The 26,992-nt window shown below is 30.9% G+C and overlaps 2 protein-coding genes across 4 annotated transcripts in view; one reads left to right on the top strand and one right to left on the bottom strand.

Moving 5' to 3' along the window:
* Positions 1 to 699: 699 nt before the first annotated feature.
* Positions 700 to 10,145, bottom strand: BBS1 (Bardet-Biedl syndrome 1). 2 transcript variants are annotated; one of them, XM_088229340.1, is made up of 12 exons: positions 9,727 to 10,145; positions 9,387 to 9,549; positions 8,195 to 8,413; positions 7,816 to 8,118; positions 6,703 to 6,791; positions 6,445 to 6,598; positions 5,921 to 6,080; positions 5,766 to 5,834; positions 5,455 to 5,634; positions 4,999 to 5,132; positions 4,739 to 4,873; positions 700 to 1,809 (listed from the first exon to the last, which is right to left on the bottom strand). In XM_088229340.1, the coding sequence occupies exons 1-12, from the start codon at positions 9,738 to 9,740 to the stop codon at positions 1,582 to 1,584; spliced, it is 1,848 nt and encodes a 615-aa protein (XP_088085466.1). In that variant the 5' UTR covers positions 9,741 to 10,145; the 3' UTR covers positions 700 to 1,581. The 2 variants fall into 2 exon arrangements, with proteins under 2 accessions (XP_088085466.1, XP_088085467.1); XM_088229341.1 differs by lacking the exon at positions 5,455 to 5,634 and having other exon boundaries at positions 1,497 to 1,809.
* Positions 10,146 to 10,210: 65 nt separating this feature from the next.
* Exn (Ephexin) overlaps positions 10,211 to 26,992 on the top strand; it is a 94,815-nt gene continuing 78,033 nt past the window's right edge. For both annotated transcript variants that reach the window (XM_088229333.1, XM_088229332.1), the window contains exon 1: positions 10,211 to 10,498. The gene's annotated coding sequence lies outside the window, so the exon portion shown is untranslated. The remainder of the gene's footprint in view (positions 10,499 to 26,992) is intronic.

Below are 26,992 nucleotides of genomic sequence, written 5' to 3'. Positions count from 1 at the left end.
TTTCCTATCAACCATGTCGGGAATCGAACCCAAGACCTCTTGCATGGTAGGCAAACGCGTTAACCATTACACCACGAGGTTCAGTCGGTCGAAAAAGAGTAAAAAAACAGTAAAAATCGGAACTACCGACAACTATTTTTTATGATGGCCACACAAATCGTTTTGTGATTGGTCGCGACAAGCTCACGACGCTGTATTTCAGTACTGAAGTGTTTAAAGGGTTACCATTAAGAGCAATATTTTTTTAATGTAAACATGTGTTTTTGCGTCAATTTTTTTTTGTTGATAGAACCTTTTTTTTAGTGTATAAATATTATTGAAATAAATCGATTACAATGATGATATATGAACTTATATGAACTTAAACCATTACAGTCTACATAAATTATGAATGTGCTGTTTTTTTGTAAATAAATGTTTGATTGGTAGGGGTTCCTACCACAAATATATTAAGTACCTACATTACTTTCTACTTGAGTCAGTGCTATAGACTGACATATTATTAAATAAATTAAAATAAGACCAAAAAAACTGCTGTGAAGTTTATAAGGTACTTGATTCTAAAATGAATAAATATGTTTATTTTTTTCTGTGTGAAAATGCTAAATTTTGTTAAGAGAAATAGTAGATACAGTGCATTATTCAAATTAACAATGAATATCAAATACTCTAGATTTCAATAGTATTTTTAATTCCTTGTTTTTTTTATTGTATTTATTCTTTTTTTTTTAAATGCCTTTAAAAAAACGGGTTCCTTCAAACAGCTGACTTCAAAAACATTGTTTTACTTTTATAACTATGGTTAAAGTAGGCGTTGTTTTCATTAAAAAGTATTTATTATTGTATAAAATTATTATTATTCATATGCTTACACTATTTGATCTCTAAATAAAATAAAACAAACGTTTAATAGCACATATTGATTCATGTCTGAAAGGGTTGAAGTTTAATTTGTTTAACTCAGTGGTCGGCAAACTCATTAGTCAAAAGAGACAAAGATCAGCAGTTAAACAATTAAGATTTCCTTTGAAAGCCAAATTCCATAATGTTTTAAACTGTTTCTTGTGTAATGACAACGTACCTTAATAATAAAGTACGTGCATAAGCAGCAGAAAATATGCCTATTTGCTCTACATTTTAACTAGAATCCTTTACATTGGCGATGATAAAAAGCTTTAGCTAAAATTTGTAAAGACAATATTGATCATTAAAACATTTCCTCTGAAAATGTCTGTGCACAAAGCGGTTCTTGTTGAGTGATGCTATGGTAAAGAAGTATCTTGTGATTAATTTTTGACTTCAAAATATTTAAAAAAAAAAACATTTTGCCCCATCTGCATCATTGAAACAATTTTATCGAGTTTAATATGATGTTTTTTCATGCATTTAATGACAGCATTTGCAATATTCTCGCCACGTGTTGGAACTTTCAGTGGCAATAATCCTAAAAGTTATTTTTTAGAACCGATAGACGAGATAAATCGAATAATGGGGAAATTTGCGCTGTGTGAGCCGCTGTCAAGTGGCTAAAGAGTAGAGAGCCGCATGTGGCTCGCAAACCGTAGTTTGCCGACCTCTGGTTTAACCGAACGGAATCATTAAAGGATCAGTGACGGGAATTTGTATAGTTGCCGCCAAAAGTGGTTGAACTTGTCCTTGCTTTATAAGAATAACTTTTAAATTAGACTTAGGATCCTGCTCTGCCTCTGTGATTTCGCTCAAGTCCACTTGAGTCGACTCGTCGATAAAAAATAAATCTTCCACTTTGGAAATAAATGTGTAAGGATGACTAGCAATAAGCATTGGTACCTGAAAACAAATAATATCAAATTAATAGCGCAGTTGGTTAGACGGACAACTGTGAAACTGGCGTCGCAAGTTCGGTTCCCGCCAGTTGCAAGAAAAAATCCAAGAGAGATTTTTTTTCAATTTATCTGGGTGTAGTGGTGTATTTTTCATAAATTTATTCCAAGCCTCTAGAAGTGAGGCTTCGCGGGTTATTCCATTTTTAAACAATCGGGGGAAATTAGAAAGGTATATTACACAAACGACAATATATGAAATATACTAAAATATACTAAACAAAAAACTGATAAATTAGATAAATCAGGCATTTACAACGTAACTTGTCAAGACGGCAATTCATTTTATATTGAAAAAACATCACATACATTTAAAACTAGAGTTAAAAAACGTATGAGATGTCTGAAAAACAGTAATTTTTCGGAGTTTGCAGAACATATTCTTACAATACTCATTTAACTTTGAAGATGGTATTGAAATTTTACGCATAAACAAAAAAGGAAGACACTCAATAACTTAGAAATATTAGAAATTAGAAGGGCAGTTTAAAACTATTTATTATTATTATTTATTATTATATTCCCTTCCTTCTTCCCAGCAGAATTCGTATTTTGTATTATCGCGCGTAAAAAATACACAAGAAAAACTGTTTTCTCGTTCCGCGAGAGTGGTTCAGAGTTCAGAATAGCACCCCAGAGTCCATGCATCAGTCAAAACAATGAGTTTCTCCTCGTGAAAGTAATCCGAAGCGTTCAAAAATTTGGCAATCGACGGGAAAGGTATAATTTGTATTATGTGTACAAAAAGTTAAATAAATAACAATAAAAACATGATAATAATATACCCTATCATCGTGAATCGGGATTTTTTTATTTTGAAGACTCATGACTCATGATAGATATTTAGCAGCTGGAGCAATAAAATATTGCCGGTGCAACCCCACCATTAAAGCCAATATTTCTCGTCCACCCTGCTAGGAATCGAATTCAGAATCTCAAGTGTGTTAGGGGTCTTATTTTTATTCTTATTCTGAAAAATGGGTGTCAGTGAATTAAAACTCCGAATTATAGAAAGTATAGAAAGTAATATGTACTTTAATCGTATTATATTTAAATAAATCAATTTAAATCTGGATGTACATATTATCTAAAATAATGCATTTTTGTCGAAAAACTAAATGGATATATAATCATAGACAGGTTTAAAAAAAAACATTTATACATTTATGCACAGACCTCGGTACATACATTTTAATAAATTATTAAAACGTAGATATTAACAGTTTAATGAGCAAATGGTAAAAGTGGTCGCTTTTGAAATCACCTACTTATTACTCATCAGTCCTTATTACTCGTTCCACTATAGGCGGAATATGATCTAAATACTAACCAATAAGTACGAAGTTGCTGCGTTTGCTTGATAACTGATAAAAACATGAAATCGATCACCGTTCTTACTACAGAGCTTGCTGAGAAAGCTCAGTGGGTTTTTATATATTTTTATTTGTTAATAGACTTTTAAAAAAAGCCACTTTTTTTTCAATTTTTATAAATCGTATTATCAGCGCTACGATTTTTTAGTTAGTATTTCTAAAATAACTCTGCGTGTAACTTCAGAGGTTTTCTTCCGCTTATTCTCGATCAGTTCTGCCCACTGGTCCATTTACGGCAAGCAAACTAGCAAACCGGAGCAGTTTATTCATTTATTTACGAACTTATTCATTCCATTTCACAATGGCAAACAATTTTTTTCACAATACATACAGGTACAATTGACATGAAATACAACTAAAGAAAATTAATTCTCTGACAAAAAAAATAAACAATAATTACTACCTCAAGACAAGATCTGGTCTATCTTAGTAATTGTTTTTGATTGGTTTATCATTTTTTTCGTTTACAAACATTTTTAACAATAATTCAAGGAAATGTTTATATTTATTGATAATTATATATTTATCACTACCATATGAATGGTGGTTAATTTTAAAAATTATTAATTTTCTTGAAAACTAAATGTTTTCAAAGTTTCATCTGAATAAAAGTTTGTAATAAGAAGAATATTAATATGCTTTGAAAATAAAATTGTATTTTTTAAAATAAAATGCGCCTTGAAGGATTAAACAATCATACCTAAAACCTACTTACTTTATTTAAAGGTTCAAATTTTTAGTAATTTTAAACTCTGTTGAAGTTCTTAAAAAAAACATATTATGAGCCTATTTTAATGGTAAATATGATCGATTTACGTTTCCGTTTATATTGAATCTATATCAGTATTTCAATTAAAAATACAATTATATAAACTTTGCCCAATATAAACCGAATACAATTCAATGTCACATTGAATAGAGTTTGTAGAGTGAATTTTCAAATATAAATTTACATTAAACATAATCAAATTAATATACTGAATTGCATTAAGCAACTAGGAAATGAGTTTAAAATATGATATAAAATAGTGTTTTTCATCCTTTTTGAATACACAACCCCCTTATGAGTAGAAAAAAATCTGGCAAACCCTTTTACACCCCAGAGATCACGATCACGAGTAACGTAAATATTAAATTTAAAAAAAGAGCCAGATTTCTTAAGATCTGGCGCTACCCCCTCCCCTCAGAACGCCAGTTTTTCATCACAGATTGAAAAACACTAATATAAAATATAGATATAAAGAAAATATGTTTAAAATAATAAAAACTGACCATGCATACTGTAAATCTACTAAATATATATAAATAATAAGTTTATTTATGATTCTGCACATAAATAATGAATATCTATTCAAAATTTTCATAGCACAGAGATATATTATTTGTAATTATTTTCAACAAAACTAAATCATTGATTTTTTGAGTATTGTACAATTAATTAAATGATCATACATATAAAAGCAGCAATTATTTTTTCATTGTGAAAAGCAGAATAAATATTACCGTTATAAAAGGAGAGTAAATTTTATAGTATCTACAATCAGCCGTCAATAAAAGTGATAAATTATTAACTGCAGTATCCGAAGATAAGTTCTCGATGGATAGATGTACTTTAAAAATTGGACCAAGTCCTTGTACCTAGAAAAAAGATGGTGAAAAACAAGTAGTAAGTAACATCCAGCTAGTATACATTATTACGAATTTGGTTTGGTAAAAAAATAAAACATCAAATGCTGATTTAATTTTGTAATTTAAAAACATACCTGAGCTGAAAGCTTTAGTGGTTCAGTTGATCCAGAGCTCAATGAACAATTAGCATTTTTCATTGCATCAAGTGTTGCTTTTGCCACCATCAATCGTAGCTGACACAGTTCTTTTTGAAATGTTTCATGCATGACTAAAAAATGAATGTTATAGAATTTAATTAGTGTAATTTTTTAAAAATATACATTTTTCAAATTAAATAAAAGCATCGATGACGCAAGTTATCACAGTAATTTATAATGTTTGTCACAGAATTTAATTATTTTTACTTTATTTCTTTATGATCCATTCCCACAATTTTATTAATATTAGCTTAAAAAAACACTTGATTGTTCATTTATTTGATAATATAGAGATATTACAAGTCCTGAGATAATTCCAATCACAGTTGAGGTAGTAAGTCTATCAGTGTAAAAGATCTGAATAAATTTCATTGTTATAATCAACAAACGAACCAATGGATTGTTCCCTCTCACGTGTTGCTTGCTCTAAAAATAATTTTGATTTTTTAGGGACCAACAATGGACGAGCTTGCTGCGCTGCAAGAAATGATGGATGAGCCTTCTGCGCATTTCCACCAGCAAAAAGATTAAAGTCAGCAGTTCGTTTTAAGATCTTGAGAATTAAAGCGCCATCTGCACAAAAAGTAATCTCTGCATGGAAAGGTGTTTTAAAGTACCTATGCATAAATCATATTTTTATTAAAATAAAATGTAAATATAAAAATTGCGAAAATTGAGTATCAAACTATTTTCCATTTTATTACCAGATAATATTATCGCTAAAACATGTTCTTCTTGTCCAATTTGACCAAACTTCATTGTAGATATTGTATCTAAAAACAAAAACACTCCAGCATCAACAAGTTAAGTGTTCTTAAGTACTTGAGGGGTAAGTTGATTTAACGGTAATAAAAAATACCTTGCATTTGCATGGAGTCAACCAAATGTTTACCATTGTAAAATTGAACCAACCCACCGATCATCGAAACTCCTATTAGATTGGCCCCAAGGTGAATTAGTGGTACCAATGTTATATTGGTAATACAATGCGTTAGTGATACCATCCAATTTTTCTTACCCTGTAGAATGAAAATAACAATAAAAAGTAAAAAAAAAAAAAACAATTGAAATATTTTAGAAATGTAGACAAATGGAATTATGTACCTAAATTTTTAAACACAAAATAATATTGTACGAATGTTTTTAATTACATAATTTGATATGCTTGTACAGTGGGTTCAAATGTTTAATAAACCTATGTTAACGTGTTATTGCCTATGGGCGAACCAAGTAAACATATATGTTTTGATTGTGTTAGTAGTCATTCAAGAATATTTTATTAGAAAATATCGGTCATGCACACACAAGCAAGGGTTTATTAAAAATTTGAATGGACTGTGCTGCCTTAACCCATATAATATATTATTAATTTTTTTTAGTTACCTTTTTAGTAAAACAATGCATTGTTTTGTCCATACAAGCTACTACAATGCTATTGTCGCCAGGAACAATAATCAATCCAACTACCAAAGATGTAAGCTGAACCAAACATTTACCTTCTAACCACTCCCTCCTTAACACACATATAAAACCTTCCCTGAAAGAAAATAGAAGAAAGATGCAGATACTCAGTTGGAATTGAAATGGAACAAAATCTACAAGTAGGAATGTTCTAAACTTAAATACTTTATCTTTATGTACCTTGTAGCAATAATTATCCTATATTCCACATCATAAAGTCCACATGTCTCTATATGAGAAGGTGTACATTTAACACAACTTACTCTTGCCTAAAAATAAATTCATAAAAAATATTGTACAAAAAAATTTACACATACAAGAGGCATTTCTACAGACTTTTAAGAATGTCTTCCTATAACTTTTATTTTGAAGTAGTCAGTTCCCTCTTAAAAAAATGTTAAGGACTTTAAACAAACGACGCTAATTAAAACAAATAAGATACGATTATACACACAGATTGCACAATCAGAAGACTATTTTGTTATCGTACGATCGTCTTTTCTCAGAAATGAAAAAGCATGCCTTTTTACTATGAAAATAAAATAATTTTAGAAGGTAATGTAATTTAGTATATTTTTTTTTACTGCTTTGAATTTTATAAAACAAAGATGTGTAAATAAGAAAAAATCATTAAAGTGTGGATATCATTATAAAAAAGTTTGATTTAATATATATGTTTATTATATAAATAAAACACGAGTGATACTTTAATCCACAAATTTGGAATATCCAGTGACCGGTTTCATCGCTTTCGCGACATCTCCGAGACTGGTATCTTTATTAAAAAGTTAAATGTATTTATACAGATCAGAGGTAAGGATACATAATTCAAAGTTATATGTAAGTAAATTAAATAAAGTTATTTTTATCTTAAGGATCATTATTGACAAATTTTCTATGGGTTAACTAATGAAAATTTTAACATAGAAAATTATAACTTTATTTAATTTACTTACATATAACTTTGAATTATGTATCCTTACCTCTGTTCTGTATAAATACATTTAACTTTTTAATAAAGATACCAGTCTCGAAGATGTCGCGAAAGCGATGAAACCGGTCACTGGATATTCCAAATTTGTGGATTAAAGTATCACTCGTGTTTTATTTATATAATAAATTACAATGAACTTCCATCAAGAATTTTCACTTACAAACTTAAATGTTTTAATATATATGTAAATATGTAGTTTACCATTGAATTTCTCGGTAAAAAAAATGGTAGTATCACAGTTATTCAAGTATTACTATTTTTTTCATACACTTTATTAATTAAACTACATATTTTATTACCTGATACATAACAGTAAAAGTCTGTGGATCAAGTAAAAGGATTTCTCCATTCTCAGTACCCAATACCAAGCAAGCGACACTGTCTTTTTCCTTCGAATTAATATTCAACTTGGCCAAGCACGTTATTATTGATAACTTTGTCATATTGTTCTCACAGTTCTCATTGATGAAAGACAGCCTTTTTTCTGCGGGTAAAGAGAGTAAGTGTTGGGATTGCGGCGTAAGTAATGAAAATGGCAAGGATTTAAGAGACTCTACTTTTGAGGAAATTCCTTCTTCATTCTTATATACTCCATCAGAAAACTGTAAAATGTTTAATATATTAGTTTAATAGCACATTATGATTATTGTTTATCGAAGCGCTTTTAAAAAAAATTACCTGTCTCCAAACTTCCGCTTCCAGGGGTTGAATTTCTGTAGGTGGCAAGTAGAATTTATAAAAGAGCTTCATGTTTTTATAAATGTATATACTTGATCCCATTGAAATGGCAACTACCGGTGAATTTCTTGGGACACTTTGTGTTGTATAAAAGCTAATTAGAGATGTTGGTATTTCTGGGAGTAATATGTCATGTACAATTGAAGTCCCTTTGAATACCTTAAAATATTTCAAACACACATAATTTTAAGTTAATAGAAAATAAGAAAAATGGATCCGTACCTAATTTAAATATGTGATACATAGTAAAAAGTGTGAGCACCTTCCACATCACCTTGAACATCTCTATGTACAATTCTATTTTTGTAAAACCATTTAAATAAAAAAAATATAGCATTCTCTAGCTGCAGTACATAAAACATAGTTTTAAGGCGGTTTTGTGTGCTCTGGTCAGGCTAGTGAAGAAATAATGAAAAATTTGTTAGTTAAAGGAGACTTGCAATGACATTTTTTCAATTAAAAGTTTCAAAAATCCTCTTAGTTTTCTAAAAAGAATTCATTCTGTTGTATACATGATTAACTTTATTCGAATTTGCGTATCTAAACCAGATTATTTATAAAGCATATATTGTATTACAATAATAATTTCTTAAATAATAAAAATATAAAAAATTGAGTAGCGACATCTTTTGAAATACGTGTTTGTTTTTACAGTACAGACTCACACCTTTTTCGGGAATGGGGCAAAACTATACTTCAACGTTGAAGAAGTTTATTATACAATAATTCTAGTAAGATTCTAACGCGAGACTGAAAAGAATAATGTAATGGTTATTCTTTGATTATCGGGGTTGGTAAATGTTTTTATTTTTATTGAATACATTGTTTACTACTATGCCATCGATGTATAGATAATTCTTTAATGCTTTAGTTACCTAATTGACGTAAATGTAATACTATGAATTTAAGTATAGCACTTCAATATGTATATAATAAATTGTTTGAAATTATATAACTGTTATTCTTTCATTTTAATATTTTAATCAATATTTATTTTAAGTGACTTTGCATTTTTTTATGTCAATTATTATGGCTTAACACGGGCACAGCCTAAAAAGTCATAGTAGGTTAGTGAATATATAAGTAAACAAATATAATTTGAAATTAATAAATAAAACAAAACTTCACAAACCTTAAATTTTGGTTTTGAACTCATAGAACCAATGTCACCAATCAAAAGCTTGTAATCTTGGTCACAATAAACGTCGGCAAAAACAATATTCATTGGTAAAGTATTTATTCCTTGGCTCACTGATCCAGCGACATCTAGCCATCTTGACACCGGATTTAAGTCACTAAAATTAAACTTTAAATTTAAATAATATTTCACAAAAGTAAAAGGGGTAAATATGTACGTATTATGCAACTATGTCATTTTGCAACCAGAAGATTTTGAAATATTTATACAAATCGCATTCGTATATTTAATAAACTAAAAGTAAAATTATGACGCTTTAATAATATTTATTTACCTTAAGGCGTTCATTTTATTAGGAGATGTTTATCAGCTTTCACCAGCTCGGAGCTCTGGTTTGAAGAATGTTTCAAAATGTCAAAATACTGTGTTTGTTTACATTTTTCATTGTTACTATGGATACATATAACCCTGAAAGTGTATATTTTTGCTGCTTAAAATATTACCAATCTAATTGATTTAAAAAATATACATTTTAAGGATGCGTGCTGGGGGTACTCGTTTTTTAGTAGCACGTAAAAAATCTAAGTCATAATTAATCAGTTTTGACGTTAGGATAGACAAACAATTAATTGTGTTATACTAACAAATTAAGACGGTTTAAAACATTATTGTCTTCCCATTTAGCGTCAATACGCTGGCATCGCCGGAGACGAGGCAAAACGAACATCTCCGAACTATCACCGAACCGTCTGCGTCTGTCTAATGAACCGGAACGCAGCGCGAGCGGCAATCGTAATTTCGTGACCACTCTTTCAAATAGTTCCGCGAAGAATTCCGTTGAGTGCTGGCGTGGCGTGCCTGTCAGGACCGTATTTTTCTTATTGACATAAATATAAAATCAATCGTTATTATTAGGGTTACACGTGATAATTATCTCTTTTATTGAATATTTACTCTTAGTGATTGTTTTTGTGACAGTTAACATTGTTAAGTGAGTATTATTTTACAAGAGAAGTGGCGTTATCTCGGAACGTCAAACATTTGTGACGTTTCGTTGTTTGATGAAAACATTATTACAACCACGAAAATCGTTTACTTTTTTTAAGGTAAGAGTATTATTTCTTATTTTGATTACAATATACATGCACACAGTAGCTTTTGATGTATTAATATTATTATAATGTACCTAAAGTTATACTGAGAAGTAAAATGAAACCATTTACAGCACAAGTTATTGTTCCTAATAAAATATGATATTATGTATTACTTGTATTTATATTTCTTCTTTTTTATACTTTTGAACTATTTCAAACTATTTGATTTTGTTTCTGGCGAGGTTTTATTTGTGTATGTATGTACTCTTTTTCTTTTATTTTTTTATTAACACTAATGTCTGAGCACTCGATAACAAACTATTATTACTTCATAGTTTATTAGGACATTTATTGTCATTTAAATTTCTTACAAATTTAAAAAAATATATCAGTTTAATTACACAAAAATAACAACAAACAAACAAACAAACAAACCATCACGCCGTTTCCCCGTAAGGGTAGGCAGAGAGGATAGAACGCCACAACAGTCTATCTTTGCATACAGATCTCGCTTCCTCTACATTCATACATCTTCTCATGCACGCGCGCCGATTATTCCGACTTTTGACATGTCCATCTTTAAGTATTTGTTGGATTTGGTCATGCCATGTCTTTCTCGGTCTTCCTCTATTTCTGCATCCATCAACATTCGCATTGTAAATATTCTTAGCCGTTCTCTCGCTGTCCATTCGTTCTACATGTCCAAACCAGCGCAGAGCTCCTTTCTTGATTTTGTCGATAATGCTTGTCTCAGCCTTACATAATGTACGGATCTCAACATTTGTGCATCTATCGTACATAGTTTTACCACGCATTCGCCTGAGAGATCGCATTTCGACAGCATTCAGCTTACTTTCATCCCTGTTTTTCCAAGTCCATACTTCGCTCCCATACATCAGGGATGGGACCAGGACTCCGTTGTGAACTGCCAATTTTGCCTCTTGTGACAAGCATTTATTTGCCAAGGTCGATTTAAGTGCACCGTTCACTCTGTTCCCGGCACTTACCCTCCTTTCAATATCTTTCTCAGTCATTCCATCCCTAGTGAACATACTTCCCAGATACACAAATTCCTCTACTTGTTTTAGTATAACTCCATTCACAGTGATTTCACATTTAGTCATACTTTCATTTCTTTCAAAAACCATCACATTCGATTTATCGACATTCATCAGCAAATCGCTTCTCTTGCATACATCGTAGACCTTTGTTACCAAGAATTGCAGTTCCTCTTTGTTATTAGCAAGGAGTACAGCATCGTCAGCATACAAAAGACAATTGACTTTTAAATCACCCATTTTTGCTCCCATTCTTAAGCCTTTCAGTTCTTTCATGCAGTTATCGATATACACGTTGAACAGCCATGGTGACATAACACATCCCTGCTTCACTCCTTTATGAATGTCAAACCACGATGTGTATGATCTATTTACCCTAACACATGCTGTGCTGTCTTTATACAGAGAAGCAATAGCACGTGTTAGATTTCCGCTTACTCCGTACTCCGATAACACCTTCCATATTTTTTCTCTGTCAACTCTATCAAACGCTTTTTGCAGATCGACAAATGCACAGATAAGCTTTTGGTTTTTAGCAAGAAATTTTTCTGTCATGTTTCGTAAAGCAAATATTTGATCCATACATCCTCTTCCATTCATAAAACCGCTCTGAATATCCCACACTCTATCCTTTGTAACTTTTCTTACTCTCTCAATCAGTATTCTTCCATACATTTTGCCAACAGCGCTCAAAAGGCTGATTGCTCTATAATTTCCGCATTTTCCTCTTGAACCTTTTCCCTTGTATAGAGGCATAACAACAGCCATTCTCCAGTCTGGGGTAGTGTATTCTTCCTCTAAACATCGGTTGAAAAGTTTGTGCAGCCATACAAAAATTATTTCACCGCCCGCCTTTATAAATTCTGTAGCAACATTATCAAAACCTTGCGCTTTTCCATTCTTCATATATTTGGCAGCAATTCTTATTTCTTCCATTCTTATCTCTGTCGTACCATCGTATGCATTTAAACTTACCTGAGGAGGTGCTGCAGTGCTTATATTTCCTGTATGTGTTTCATACACCTCCTCAAAGTATTCCTTCCATCTTGTTTTTATTCCACTATCATTTGTCACCATTTTCCCATCTTTTCCTTTTATAGCTGTCATACATCCACTTTCATTACTGTTTCGGGAATTTTTCACCGCTTTCCAGAATATCTTTATATTTTCTTGGAAGTTCTCGGTCATTTTGATTCCCTCTTTTTTTTTCAACATTTTTTTTCGTTCACACACACCTTGTTTCACTCTCTTCTTACATTCATTATATATGCTTTTTAATTCTGCATACCTATTACCAATCGCTTTATTCACTGTCAGCAGATTTAACCATGCTTCCTTCTTTTCTTGCACTAGTTTTTTTATTCCATCGTCCCACCAAGCATCACCTTTCTTTCTTCCTTGTTTCGTTATACCGCATATTTCCATAGCAGATTCACACATACCATTTTTCAAACATTCCATATTTTCCACACATGCATCAATCAGTTTAAGATTTACGGCTCTTTCAAATTTATCTTTTATGCAATCATTTTGGAGTTTTTCAACTTTGACTAATGTACTATTTTAAAATGTAACATCATATGTATTGTAATTTGTAATATAACATAAATATGTAATTTTTTACTAAAGACTGTAAACTTAAAATGTATAAATCAGCGATTACTAAAATTCTCAAGTAAAAAATATTTCCCCTCTAATTTTAATAGGTATATATTTTTTACTTAAACAAACCATCACGCCGTTTCCCCGTAAGGGTAGGCAGACAGGGTAGAACGCCACATCGCTCACTAGATCTCGCTTCCTCTACATTCATACATCTTCTCATGCGCGCGCGCCGATTATTCCGTCTTTTAACATGTCCATCTTCATGAATAGATGACATATATAATGGCCTCGTCAGCGCGTTTGCCTACCATACGAGAGGTCTAGGGTTCGATTCCCAACAATGTTGATATGAAATATTTATTTAAAAAAGGTGTTTTCACACCAGAATATTTCATAGTCCCCGGACTGGTACCTGAAGCGTAAGACTCATCATCTTACCTTTGTGGGGACCAGAGAATGAGAGACGAGAATGTGTTGTTGTCTATGGCCGCAGTGCCCAATGGACCTACATAAGGGCGCGTAACACGTCACTCGCCCTTCTCTGTCTTCACTTGTATTCAAATTCACTTTAAAGTATTCTGTATTTAATCTCTGTATTTTCGTGTGTAATAAACCAAAAAATGTAAGTAACTTAAAATATTTTATTTATTTATTCCTTGAGGTTAAATCCGTTTAATCCATTAAATCCATTCAATCATATGTTTTACATGAACTAACAAATAGCTACTATCAAGTAGAGTATAATAAAATACCTCTACACCTTCATGTAACAAAAAATGATCAAGATACGCTGCGTTTGGTGTACCAATGCAGTGCCCTATGCACCATTAGGTGCGGAAAGGGAATTATGGTGATGATTATGTTTGATTATTTTTTTATCATATTTTTGTGGTGTTTAAAACTTGGAATTTCTTCTAAAAGAACAAACTGTAAATAATCTTCATTTACTGGGCGTCATGGACTTTTGAAAATAATATTTAATTAAAATAATTGAAGAAAGGCGATTTATAGATATTACACCACGCACAAATTGACATTAGTCATAAAAAAATACATACCAAAATGAAACGAAATGAAATATGCCATGGATAAATGTTGCGACGCATATATTTTCATAGGTTTACTTTTTACTCTCATAAACTATATTTCATAAAATAGACAGCATGTTTTCTAAAGTGTTTAAATTCGATATAAATGCAATCTATTATACTACTGAAAAGTGTGACAGATGACAGATCGCAGGCTTATTCCAGTGTTACCACGTCAGACGCAGGTATAAAAGTGGAATAAGTTCCTATGGTCGCTATCACAGCTCTACACCGGGTAAAACTTTATACGAGGTTTATAAGTAAGAAATTTTACTATACCATCCTTATTTTATCACTTTGCCTAGGCGTATTTTTATACCAGGTTTATAAGTAAGGACCTAAGAAACTGTATTTACGTTACATTGCAACTTGTGACATAATACAGAATATTAGAAAATAGAAACCTCAGTTTTAGTGATATATTTATGTAGGCATTCTATAAAGAGTTAAAATATCTTGGTTTTAAACAACTATTTTTTTTCACCGACCGGTTTCAAAGCTAAACAAGCTTCTTTCTCAGGATAAACTTAACTAATTCATTCTTTCATATTTTATTTTATCAGTATGCATGCTCCCAATGAAACTAATAAATCGTGTCTTTTTGTCTTAAATGGATGGTAATGTGAGATGAATACGTTAGAAACTAGACAGGAGTAAACTAAAAGAAATACTGTTTCATTGTTTTTTTTTTCTTATTCTGAATAGCTTTTTTAATTTTTGAGATTTCCAAGTTGTCTTGGTAGCATACTGATAAAATAAATGGGAAAGAATTCATTAGTTATGTTTACCTTGAGAAAGAAGCTGGTTGAGAAAAAAAAATCGGTGAATTTTATAAAAAAACAGTGGTTAAAAACAAAGTTGTTTTATTTATTTTAGTATACTGAATAACCACGAAGTTACTGCTTCAAACGTAAAATTTATTAATAGGTTAAAATATCAATTAGTTCACTTTGCCTGCAGTGGGCTCATACCTCATGTGCATCTGTATACATAATTACCCACTCAGATTATTAACTTTATTATAGTAGTTTCTAAAAACACTGTCCATTATATATAAAAGTATTAAGTGTGTACTTAAACAAATATTGTTGGAACAAACGGGTTTTTTGGATTTGTTATTTTTATACAAAAACATGCTTTCAATTATCAACAGATGGAAGAATTTAAGGTTTATTGATGTTCAAATATAGTGAAAATGGTAAATGTTACACAGTAAGTAAAGTGGCCCCTCAAACCAGCCAATGACAGGCCATAAGTCCTGAAATGTAAATGCCTAGATTTTCATATTTCCTTCTCTAAAATGTTCTCTTTCTCTGTTATGTTAATCTTGATAACTCCCTAGGGGGTGAAATCCAGTCTTTGTCGACAACTATTTTTGAACAAACTGAAAATATTGTTTCAATATGAAATAAAACTATTTAAACTAATATATAGTATATAAATTCAAAGTAAATTTAAAGAAATCTTTTGAACCTAAGTACAAACAGCTTTCTATTTTAATTAGTACTACTGTATTATTATTTTCTGCTATTCTTTTTTTTTCGTATAATTTTAATTATTTTATCTTGTGTATTCGAAATTATATAACTTCAAATAATTAAATAAATATAACAATGTAAGTCACTCTCCAAGCACAAGATCTAGTCTCTTTTTTGGAAAGTAACAGCTATAACATAAAAAATGTACATAAGTAGATTGTATAGAAAAATAAAAACAGTATCAAATCTGTAATTATATTAATCAATAAAAAAATAAATATATATGTGTATGTATTTTTTTTTAATAATGAGCAGGAGAGCAAACAGTATTTTTTAATCTAATCTTAGACGTTATAGTTTGTGGTTTTATTTAAAATGTTAAATTCAACAATTGGTATTACTATGGATAGTAAATTTATTAACCTTTATCTTGGCAGAACGAAAACATTTTTTTTTAACATTCTATGGTTGAAAAGCCTTTAGAGTCCCAAACAAATGTTTTTGTTTTAATCAATGTTTATTATGAACAAGCTGAACCCGCCAATGGTTTGCTATTGCTAGATTTGAGTCTACTCGTATATAGATTAAATGAACGCAATCGAAAGTTTCATGTCAATGATTGTATTTAGTTTTTTTTTTTAACGGATTAACCCGCTAAGCCTCTATTTAGAGGCAGCAGGTGGGAAAGAGGTGATATGGAAGGAGTTTATGAAAAATACACCACAACACCTAGACCAATTGAAAAAAAACCTTTTCTTGCAACTAGCGGGAATCAAACCCGCGACGCCAGTTTCATAGTTAGCCGTCTAACCAACTGTGCCACGGTGCCTGTCTAAATTAAATATGCACATATACATGATTTTTATTTTGTTTCGGATTACGTAAATCGTAAGGATATGCGGTGACAGGGAATTTTGATAAATATGTTTTTTTTTTAAATAAAAGAAATATTTGCGTTCTTATGATTTACCCAAATATTTAATTTAGAGGGCCATTTTCAACGAGTTGTAAATAACTCACTTTTAGAAAATGGGAATCAAGTTGGATAGAGTAGGATGCGAACTTCGAACCACGGACCTTTGGTCCGTGAGTCCGAGACCTAGCCACAGGATCACAACCCGATTCATACATTTGAACATTGTTTTTTATCTGTTTTGCAGATGCCTCCCTGATACTGTGCGAAAAAGACAACCGCATGTCGGACCTTTTATAACTAACTAAAATAGACAAAATCGACGTTTCGTTGTCCCATTTTTCGCACTTTTAAATTGAACCGATTTGGTTTTTTTAGACAGAGTATCAGAATTGGCGGCCTCCGTGGTGTAGTGGTCAAGACGCTTGACTCACGCACGGAAGGTTCCGGGTTCGATTCCCGGTGAGAACACAAAAAAATAAAATGTGATTTTTCTCAAGCCTGGGTGCTCTGTGATGTAATTCACCACTGTAATAATTAGGCCTCCTGGCCTGCTGTGGTGCAAAAAAAATAATATCGGTACGTCTTGCGTTTTTCAAAAATAGTTATTATATTTGTATACCGTGCGCCCGAAGACAGCGGATAAAACTGGCCATTTTTACTTGTTTTTGTATGGTTCTAGTTCCCATAATAAACAATTTATCAAAAAAACAAAACTACAGAAACACGCCAATGGCAAATATTTAGAGTGTGTAAAAAATCACTGCTCCAGTGCTATAATCCAGAGAGAAAATACGGAAATACGTTTGAATGATGAAAAGTCAGAGCTCGTTTCCGCTTAAGATAAAAACATTAATGAATAATGCTTTTACGTAACCATAAAAACAGGTTTAGTTTTCTTATATAAAACCATTTACCTATTAATACACATAGACCCCTGAGCCCTCTAAAATTATCACACTCAACTCGTGCCCAAATGCTCAGTCATACCCAACACGTATTTAGCCGGATTTTGACGTGAGCATAACATTTAATTCGAAACCAAAATGCCTGATTGGGTCGTAAAAGCGTGTAAAAACCGTCCGGATAAACGTAGAAAAGATAGTGTAACTTTTCATCGGTACGTAGGTACCTAGGTACTTGTTTATGGTTGAATTTCAAAACTTAAAATAATGAATCATTTTTACAACTGTCAAACTCTGCTCTTCTCACCAACAAGAGTGCACTTTATGTAGAAATACGATTTTTTTTAATATAATAAATTTGAGTCAATATTATTTTAGTATATCTTAAAATTCAGTAAAAAGAATAAATTGGTAGAAATTATAAAGAAATCAAGGAAAGAATCTGATTGGGATCCATAAAAAACAAATTTTGTTTGTGAACATTTAAATACAAACTTTTTTATATACCAAAATTCGGTATCCTCTCATTTTTGATAGTATATGCTTTCTCGTCAAATGCAGCCCCGGGTCCATAATACAATGGAAAATTTCACTGTTTTTTTCAAGTTTTATCTACAATATAAAATTAAGTTTTCTGTATGAAAAATACAAAAAAATCTTAGCATATTCAATTACAGGTTACCGACAATGATGCTTTAAATTTTCATGTAAATATACACATTTTCGTACATAAATATCAATTTTACACTATACCGTCTCGATGTGTACCGGTGAAGATAGCGTTTGTGATCGTGGCCCGGGTATAAATAATAAACAAACTCTGTATCTGTGGATACATTTTTGTGTCACTACTTTTTTCCATATTTTACTCTATAGGGCGAGCTTATATATATTTAAAGGTCGATGGCCTATAAATTGTTTTAGTAAAAAGTTTGACTTGAATTATAGTTTTAAGTTAAATTAAATGAAATATTGCATATAATCACTTTTGTAAAACGATAATAAATAAAATATTTTTTTATTCCAGATAGCCTCACGATTCCAAATAGCCCGATCTTACAGTACCTAGTTTATAAACAAAAATATGGCGTGTTTAGTTATTTTAGCATTACCCACTTATTTTTTGTGTTTTTTATCATATGGCTATCATCCAATTAAGGTTTTCGTTAAAAACAAACCATATTAAGTATATTCTACACGGCAATAATCGCGTCCACTTTATAAAATCTGATTTTTCAAGTGATTGCATAGTATTCGTTTTGTTTGCAATTTACAGTTCAACGACCATCAAGGGAGTGGAGTATGCACATGCACAAACGCATATCATTATCATTATTATAATTACGCAAATATGCCCGCATATACATCAAACATGACGACATGACCGTCAGTCCGGACTCCGAGTCTCCTGGCTACAATTATTTCTTCATTTTTGGACATGCTTATGTGTAACAAGTGCGATGAAAAGTAAAAATGACGCGTGTCATCAAAATTCCGGTTTCATTTATTGGTCAATAATTAATCGCTAACACGAATCAACTGGCATTGACAAAACCACGAGAAATTCATCGACAAATACTCTTAGCTGCTTGGGTATTCTCAGCCAGTTCAGAACATCGATTTCGAAATCTTCGGCCTTCGCTGAGACCTGGAATTCGTAATACGGGCTTTACACAGGTACAGCTCCGTAGGTGCTTCATCTACTAACGTTCCAATAGTAGAAACTAGAAACAGCATTCTTTCTTATCTCTAAATTTGTTGACTTATTATTTGTGTACATGCTCCTACCAAACCATACTAAATCAGCCGATTTCACGACACACAAAAAGTAGTGCATAGATAATTCTCGAATTCTTGTGCAAAGCTCTCCATGTCGTACTTGATTGTTTCTTAAAAATAAAATGACGATACATGGCATTACGTTCGTATTTTTACATTATAAGCATTGTTGACTTGAGATAGAACATACTTTTTACAGGTTTTTCAAATGCAAAGTGATAATCATGAAAAAGATGAATTATGAGAAAGTTCAGTGGTTTTAAAATAAAAAATATTTGTTTATAGACTATCAAACATAGCCATTATTTTTTCAATATTTTTGTGTATCGTATTATCATCGCTATGATTTTTTAAAGTTTTGGCAAATATTTTTAAAATCCCCCCGAAATTTCCAAATTACACCGCCCGCGACATCTGAATTCAAGCCGGTGTGTTTTTCTGCCTTTTAAAAATATAACCTGAGGGGTGCTATTCTGAACCGCTCTCGTGGCTCGAGAAAACAGTTTTTCTCGTGTATTTTGTACGTAAATACGCGAGATAGTACGGCCGTGAGAGCATTTGGAATACCAACCCTGGTATAATAATTGTAAAAACAAATTATTTGTACCCGCTAAACGTCGAAGAACATGGCTACTCTGGAAACCGGAAATCTATCACAACATAACAACGCTATAATTGATTGGTTATTGTAAACATAAACCTCAATTTAATTTTTTAATATTTTATTTCAATTTATTTATCAACCTTTACGGATTATTACATTCATTTTACAAAAATAATATATAATTTTTTTTTTATTCTCTGCTGTTGATAATGATATTTTTTACCCCTTTTGAAAAGTTTGTCTGAGTCTTTTGTTTAGTTTTGTCTGGTAGTTTATTGTATAATTTCAGTCCCTGATTTATTTGTCTCGATTGTCCTTGTCTTGTTTTGGAATGTTGTATGTGATATTGTCTCAATTAGGTCTACCTGTGTCAGAAATAAATTATAAATCCGCCATGACTAATTTTAATTTACCGTTACTATCAAGCAGGAGGACAGTAAATGACCTCTTGTTTATATATAAATTATTAAATGATAACATTGATTGCCCAGAACTATTAGCCTTTTTAAAATTTGGTATTCCACATAGACTAACAAGACTAATTTTTTTGTTTTACAGTCATCATCATGTTACTAATTATTCATTGAATTGACCAATTATTCGCATGCAGTGATTTGCAAATCAGATTTATTTTACACCTCGCCGCTGATGATCAAGTCCTGTGTTTTAAAAAATAATTGAAAATTCAAGGAATGATTAATTCTTTACTTTTGTTTTCATTGTTTCAATTGTTTAGTATTAATGTTTATGTATACCATATACTATTATGTAAGCTTTTTAACTTTCATTACTTTTTTTAATTTTTATTCTCTTCCTTTAAAAGAAAAACTGCGTCGTTCTTTAATTTGCCTTTTTTTATCTAGGTAAATATTTGTTTGTTACAGATGTAATTTTTTTTTTTTTAATACTTTTTACTATTGTATACTTTTTCCATGTTTTTGTTTATTTTTAAATTATGCTATTTTTATTGTATTTTTTTTCACTGGTTTTATTGTAATTAAGTAAAAGGTTCACAAAACCGTAAATAAATAAACCTGTGGAATTTAAAGGAAATCATTGTTATGAATTTTTTCACGCATTTTCGAGAATCTTCGCCGTACAATTAAATGCTCTAATTTTATAAAGCATTTATTGTATCCAATTTCTCGTAGCATTGAACTTCCTCATTGAATATGTAAAAAAAAACAGCTTTTTAACGTATTCAAGTACTTCAGTTCGTAAATTTAACAAAATAACGTGGGACGCTCCATAGTATAATAAAATCTTACATAGTGTTGTTCGATTGTGTGTAGCTAGTAGCTATTGTTAATATAGAAATCTCTGATGTTCGTGTTTTTAATCTTATCTCTAATATTTACAGTTAAATCCAAACATATGCGAAATTAAGAATGATTGTGTTCATGTGAACTTCTTCGACTTTTCCCTTTGTTCTCCTTCTCACACATTCTCTTGTCGAGCACTGTATCGTATTACTTTTATTTCCAGTATCAATTGGCGAATTAATCATTTCGTAAGCTAATTGAATCGATAAATACAATCGACATTGTATTATTTTTTGTCATAAATTATTTTTACTGTGCCTAATAGCTTAGTAATTGTTATGCCGTTTTCATTTTAACGCGTTTCGAAATATCTAACCTTGCAAAACCGTATTTTTGTTGACAATGTGAGTTAGCTTATGAGCTCAAATTTTTAAGACTTCTTATTCAATTCCGTTTCTCAAGGTTTCGGTCGGTGAATTAAGAGTTTAAGAAAATGTTTCGAAACCTATCACAATGGAAAACATCAATATTGTAGGTATGTACAATGTACATCACGTCGTGAAAAACTTGCGCATTTAGCGTAGATTTAGCTATGGGGCCCATATTATTTTTTGATACGCATTAACTGGATCAATAAATAAACGAAGAACCATCAGTGAATTAATAAAGTAATTAGTCAATATCTCTACATTATATGATTTAAGTACTTACTCTTACCCCCATGCAATATTTTCTAAAGGATTTCCTGGTGTATTTTCTGTTTGAAACTCACGACTCCTTACTTGTTCCTTTAGTATTTAGCCTATTTATTTAATCTTTTATTTGTACATTTGTGGGCTTATTGCCAAATGGCAATTATTCCAACCAACCAATAAATAAAAGGTGTTATAATTTTAGTTCCAAAACGTATGCTAGAAAAAATAAAAAATAAATATATGCCAAAAAAGGACTTGCAATATATGAATTAAAATTAATTAATATCCATATTAGTCTCCAATGTGATTACATATATGAGAGGAAAAGAGATTCAAGAACTTTTAAATCTTGGAAATATGGGCAAAAACTTCATGTTTACTTAGAAAAACATTGACTTATTTACGTAGATACTTACTTATTTACCTTTTGACATCATTTATTTTTATGACTATTATTTATTAATATGTATTTAATATTTGAAATCTTGAATCAACTAAATGGTAGAAGAAGAAGTATAAAAATTGGAAAATTGTTTTCAAGCGTTGCCCAGCAGGTGAATTGGCTCAGCCGGATAAATCTCACCCACATGATAAAGGTTTCAGCTCTTTTACTTCACAAAAGTCAACAGATGGAATAGTTCAGGAAATGTGGATGTTTAAACATAGGCAAAATGATGAGTGTTACACAGTGTGTAAAGTGTCCACTTAAACCGGCCAACGACAGGTTATAAGCCCTGTTAATGCCTAGACTTCCATATTACCTTCTCAAAAGTGTTTTCCCTCTGTTGCAATAAATTTAGATGTTAACAAGGGTACTTATTTTTTTACCGGGTGTAATAATTCTTGTGGCGAATAGCTTTTCCGCAGTACATAACTTACATAGAAAATCGCTCGTATTTTATTTGGGGACATAAACAACCAAAAATACTAAATAACTAAAACATATAAAATGTATTAATTGTCTACTCAATTAATCAATCTATGATGTAATGTTATGTTATATTTTTTTCTGCTCTTACTGTATTTTTATCTGATTCTTTACAATACTCGTATATAAGTTATTTGAGGAATTCGAGATCTTAGATATAAGACAATTATATATTTTTAGAATAATAACGTTTGTGCAAGTAAATTATTCTATCAAATCCCAAAAGGAACACTCCTACACTACCAGAAGTCAAACTAGAGGATGGGTCATGGGGTCTATCATAAACTCTGAATTCAGGCAAACAAATTTCAGGTTTCTGGGCCCCAAAATATTCAATATGTTACCCAAAGATCGCAAAATCATTACCCGGATTCAATTTGACAAATTTGTAAAAAATTGGTTACTGGATTTAGGTCGAGAAAAATCGGAAAATTTATTAAAAATAAATTCCTAATAAATTAATATTGTATAATTGTATAGTATATTAACAAGTAGATAGAAATGTTATTGTTTATTTTTGCATAAAAATGTCTGCCTTAAAACAGGTTGTACCTAGTTACGCAGACTAGACATGATCCAGAGAAATATATTACCTAAGTGTTTATGTAGTAGATAAAGTTATTGTTATTTTTGTTAATAAACTTTGATTATTATTATTATTATTAATATAATATTCTTCCGTCAATAGCGGTAGCGAAGGCTCTGAATATTTACTGTGCAAGTATTACGGAGTAATAGTAACATATGAGTCTACATTTCCAAAAAATACCCTATTGTGTTTACGTCACAGATTAAAATTATATGACATTTTAATGATAGAGTAATTTCATTTAAAATATCCAGGCTAGAGCTACGTTAACACGTTACTAATAAATTAAAGTGAACGTTCAATTAAATTCCCATCATCAGTTATTCTCTCGTACGATTCTTGGCTTTGTTTAAGTCGAAAGTCAGATATTCTCGATAGTGGGTCATTAGGCATCACATTAGTGACGGTCCTCCCATGTAATATTTACAAACTAAATTGTGACCATACTTGGTTTAATGTACCATTCATTCAAATTCTATGAGTTTGTCATTACTTTGGGATGACCTTATTAAAAGTGTCTTACGTAATTATTATATTCATTAATTTGATTTCAACTCCTATGGGATTTGCTAGAATTTTCTTGGGTTTGAATTACCTATTTTTTTAATCATACGTACATTTATTTTGGGTTAAGCACTTTCGTTGATTTCCAATACATTATTTTGTATATTTTTTATCTTCGATTTCAAGAATATCTTTACTCTGAAATTATTTTGTATTGAGCAATAATGTACTTACACATTACACACAAATATCACAATAAAAAAGAGAAGAATTAATTATGCTATATTTCTCTCACACAATTTACAAATATGTCTAGATTTAAAATTTAAAAAACTGTTTTGCTTATATTTTTGCTGCCTCATCTTCATTCAGGTATTTGTCATAATTATGATTGAATGTTATTTTATTACAGATACAGACTCATTTCCGAAAGCAGGATTTCTGTCGCTTTATCTACCGGACACATAATTATATCTAGATTCCCAAAATGAAATGAATAAAACTAATAATATCTGTGATTACATGATTATTATTAGTTATTATATTTTTCTTATTTTTTCGCGATAATATGCTTGCTTGGTTATTAATTTTACTCACATTTTTCTTTCTTGCTTACCGTAACACTTTATTTACTTTGTTTGTTTTCAGCATTTATTTTATTAACGTATATCTTCGCATTTTTTGTTTATGTGCTTCTGTTTTTTCTTGGTTACCTTTATTATTATAATTTTTCTTTTACTTTGTATAACTTTCTTACTATATCTTTTCTAAATTTCCAACTTTTCTAACTAATTTCACGCCTTTTTTCTGTATATTTTGTGTTTTATTTTTAAGTATGTTATCATGAAGGAGAAATTAAAAATATACAAACTCTTCAAAATAAGGCGATGAGGATTAAAGTAAAAAAAAATATCTATTCTAATGTAGAAAGAAATTTGCTGCTCACAGTAAAGCAGCAAATTAAAAATAATGTAGCTATTTTTATACATAAAATAATTATGGGGATGAATAAAATAAAAACAATAATAAAATTTAACCAACAATGTCATACATATGAAACAAGGAATAAAAAAAGATAAGTTTACCAATGAGTAGAAAAACAGAATCTCAAAACACATTGTACAAGGGATTGAAGCTGTACAATGAGTTACCTGAAGGAATTAAGGAGATAGAAAAGATCGAAATATTTCAAATTAATTTTTAAAAATATTTTATTAAGAAATGTTGATATTTTTTTTTAATGTTATTAATCTTTTATATTGGTTCTTAAGATGTTACGAACTAACTTAATAAAGCATAAATAAATTAATGTATTTTATTATTTTTTTGTAAATTCCCTCTTGGGCGTTTATGAACAAAGTAAAAAAAAAAATAAAAAAATAAATAAAACAATTTACATCCGGATAACTGCGAGTATCCCTGTCGTACACCGTATAAATCACTCAAATATTCCGCTTTCCCTAACTCATGCCTCACGCCTCGAGAAAAATGCGTCAATTTGCAGGTTGGTAATGTATTGATTCATCCGTGCTCTCTATTTTCAATATAACGTTTACCGGATATCAATCTCAGCTAAAGTTTAGTCATTTGAACCGGTTGATCGCTTAGTCATTTGGTGGCAGGAAAATTCGTTTTTTTATCCATTCCCGTGACTAACCCTCTAGAAGAGTTTACCCTCTAGAAGAGTTTGACCAGCTTAACCGCAACGATGTCTCTTCCCGCTTCATTTTTTGTCGTAACTGTAAAATAAATAATAATCTCTTTTGTTAATTTCGCGAGACATTCGTTTGCTTTTTTCGCGCGATGCGGATGACTTCAGGCTTGACGCAAAACGTCAACGCACTCGTAACTTACCCGAAGTTTATTTTGTAAAAATTATACGACTTGAATGAATTACCATAAAATGTTGCATATTAATATCGCAAATTACAGCCCTACTCTCTTCTAGCTACTGTAATATTTCTCATAAACATATTAGAATGTCTATTAGGAATTTACCGTTATTCCTAAGTTTTAAAATGCTTACCCACGCTCTTGATCAGACTCAAATCAGGTTTTTACAATTTGAATTCTTAGAGGCCCAAACGATTCGCTCGGTTTGTTCTATGTACACATTCAATACCTATTATGCTATTTTTAGATAGAGAATTATTGTGATGTTTGTTTGTTCCTCAGGGGACGATTTGAATCGTTAACCATCAACATTTATTTATGTTACTTTAGGACAAATATCTTACTAAATGTAACCAGATTACGTGCATAAAATTAAGTCATTTGTATTATGGTTAATAAAGCGGATGTTTGACATTTCAGATTGTCTTACCATGTCAGTAGGTACCAGATAATAATGAAGTTAATATAACAAACTTTTAATTACGGCTCTTCCCGACATTACAGAAATAATTCCCATACTACTCGTATAATACATGACGTATAACGATCGACCTTTAATATTTTTACATACCGAAGTACACTCACTTGACCGCAATAATAATATATAAGACAGTGTTGAGTAAAAGATTACAATAAGTATTATGACTCTGTGTTGGTAAGTTCGATATTATCACTTTGGTATGGGTTTCAGAACCATGTTTTGTATAAACTACTGGTCGTTTTATCGCTGTTTTGACAAGAGACAAGACCGATGGTCATATCGACCGCTGAAGAATGCAAATCTTAACATAACGGGAGTCGAACCAGCACACCACTACCGGTGCCAATTCCCATGGAAATACACTATTGAAACGTCGCGTCGCAAAATCGTGGCATTGACATATTGCGAAATTGATCAGGTAAACAATTTTCAGTTCCGATAAGAAATTACGAACGGCTGCCATTGAATTTAATATTATGGGCCTGTTGAGTTGCAAAAATAAAACATTAATTCCGCAACTGCGTGAAAAGCTACAAACTTTCCGTTCTTCGTATGTCCGTAATGTATATGTGGGTCTTATGTCTACAGTCTGCATATAAAATTAGTTTCTAATACATCGGTTCAAACTCACCCGAATAGACATACAAAGACAAGAGTTGCTCGAGAAGTTCAGGGGGATTCTGCTTTTTCTACGTAATTTAACGAACCAGAAGAAACCGGTATA

This window comes from Micrasema longulum, unplaced genomic scaffold (genome assembly GCF_059751315.1).
Source record: "Micrasema longulum isolate JH-2025_06_02 unplaced genomic scaffold, ASM5975131v1 h1tg000663l, whole genome shotgun sequence".
NCBI lineage: Eukaryota > Metazoa > Arthropoda > Insecta > Trichoptera > Brachycentridae > Micrasema > Micrasema longulum.
The sequence above is the reverse complement of the archived record's forward strand: the minus strand, read 5'-3'. Positions and strand labels throughout refer to the sequence as shown.

Coding starts and splice junctions, on each gene's coding strand:
- BBS1 (XM_088229340.1), bottom strand. Junction 8,414..9,386: donor GTTCAAAACCAAAATTTAAG/GTTTGTGAAGTT, acceptor AAATATTTTAAG/GTATTCAAAGGGACTTCAAT. Junction 6,792..7,815: donor CTTTTACTGTTATGTATCAG/GTAATAAAATAT, acceptor ATTTATTTTTAG/GCAAGAGTAAGTTGTGTTAA.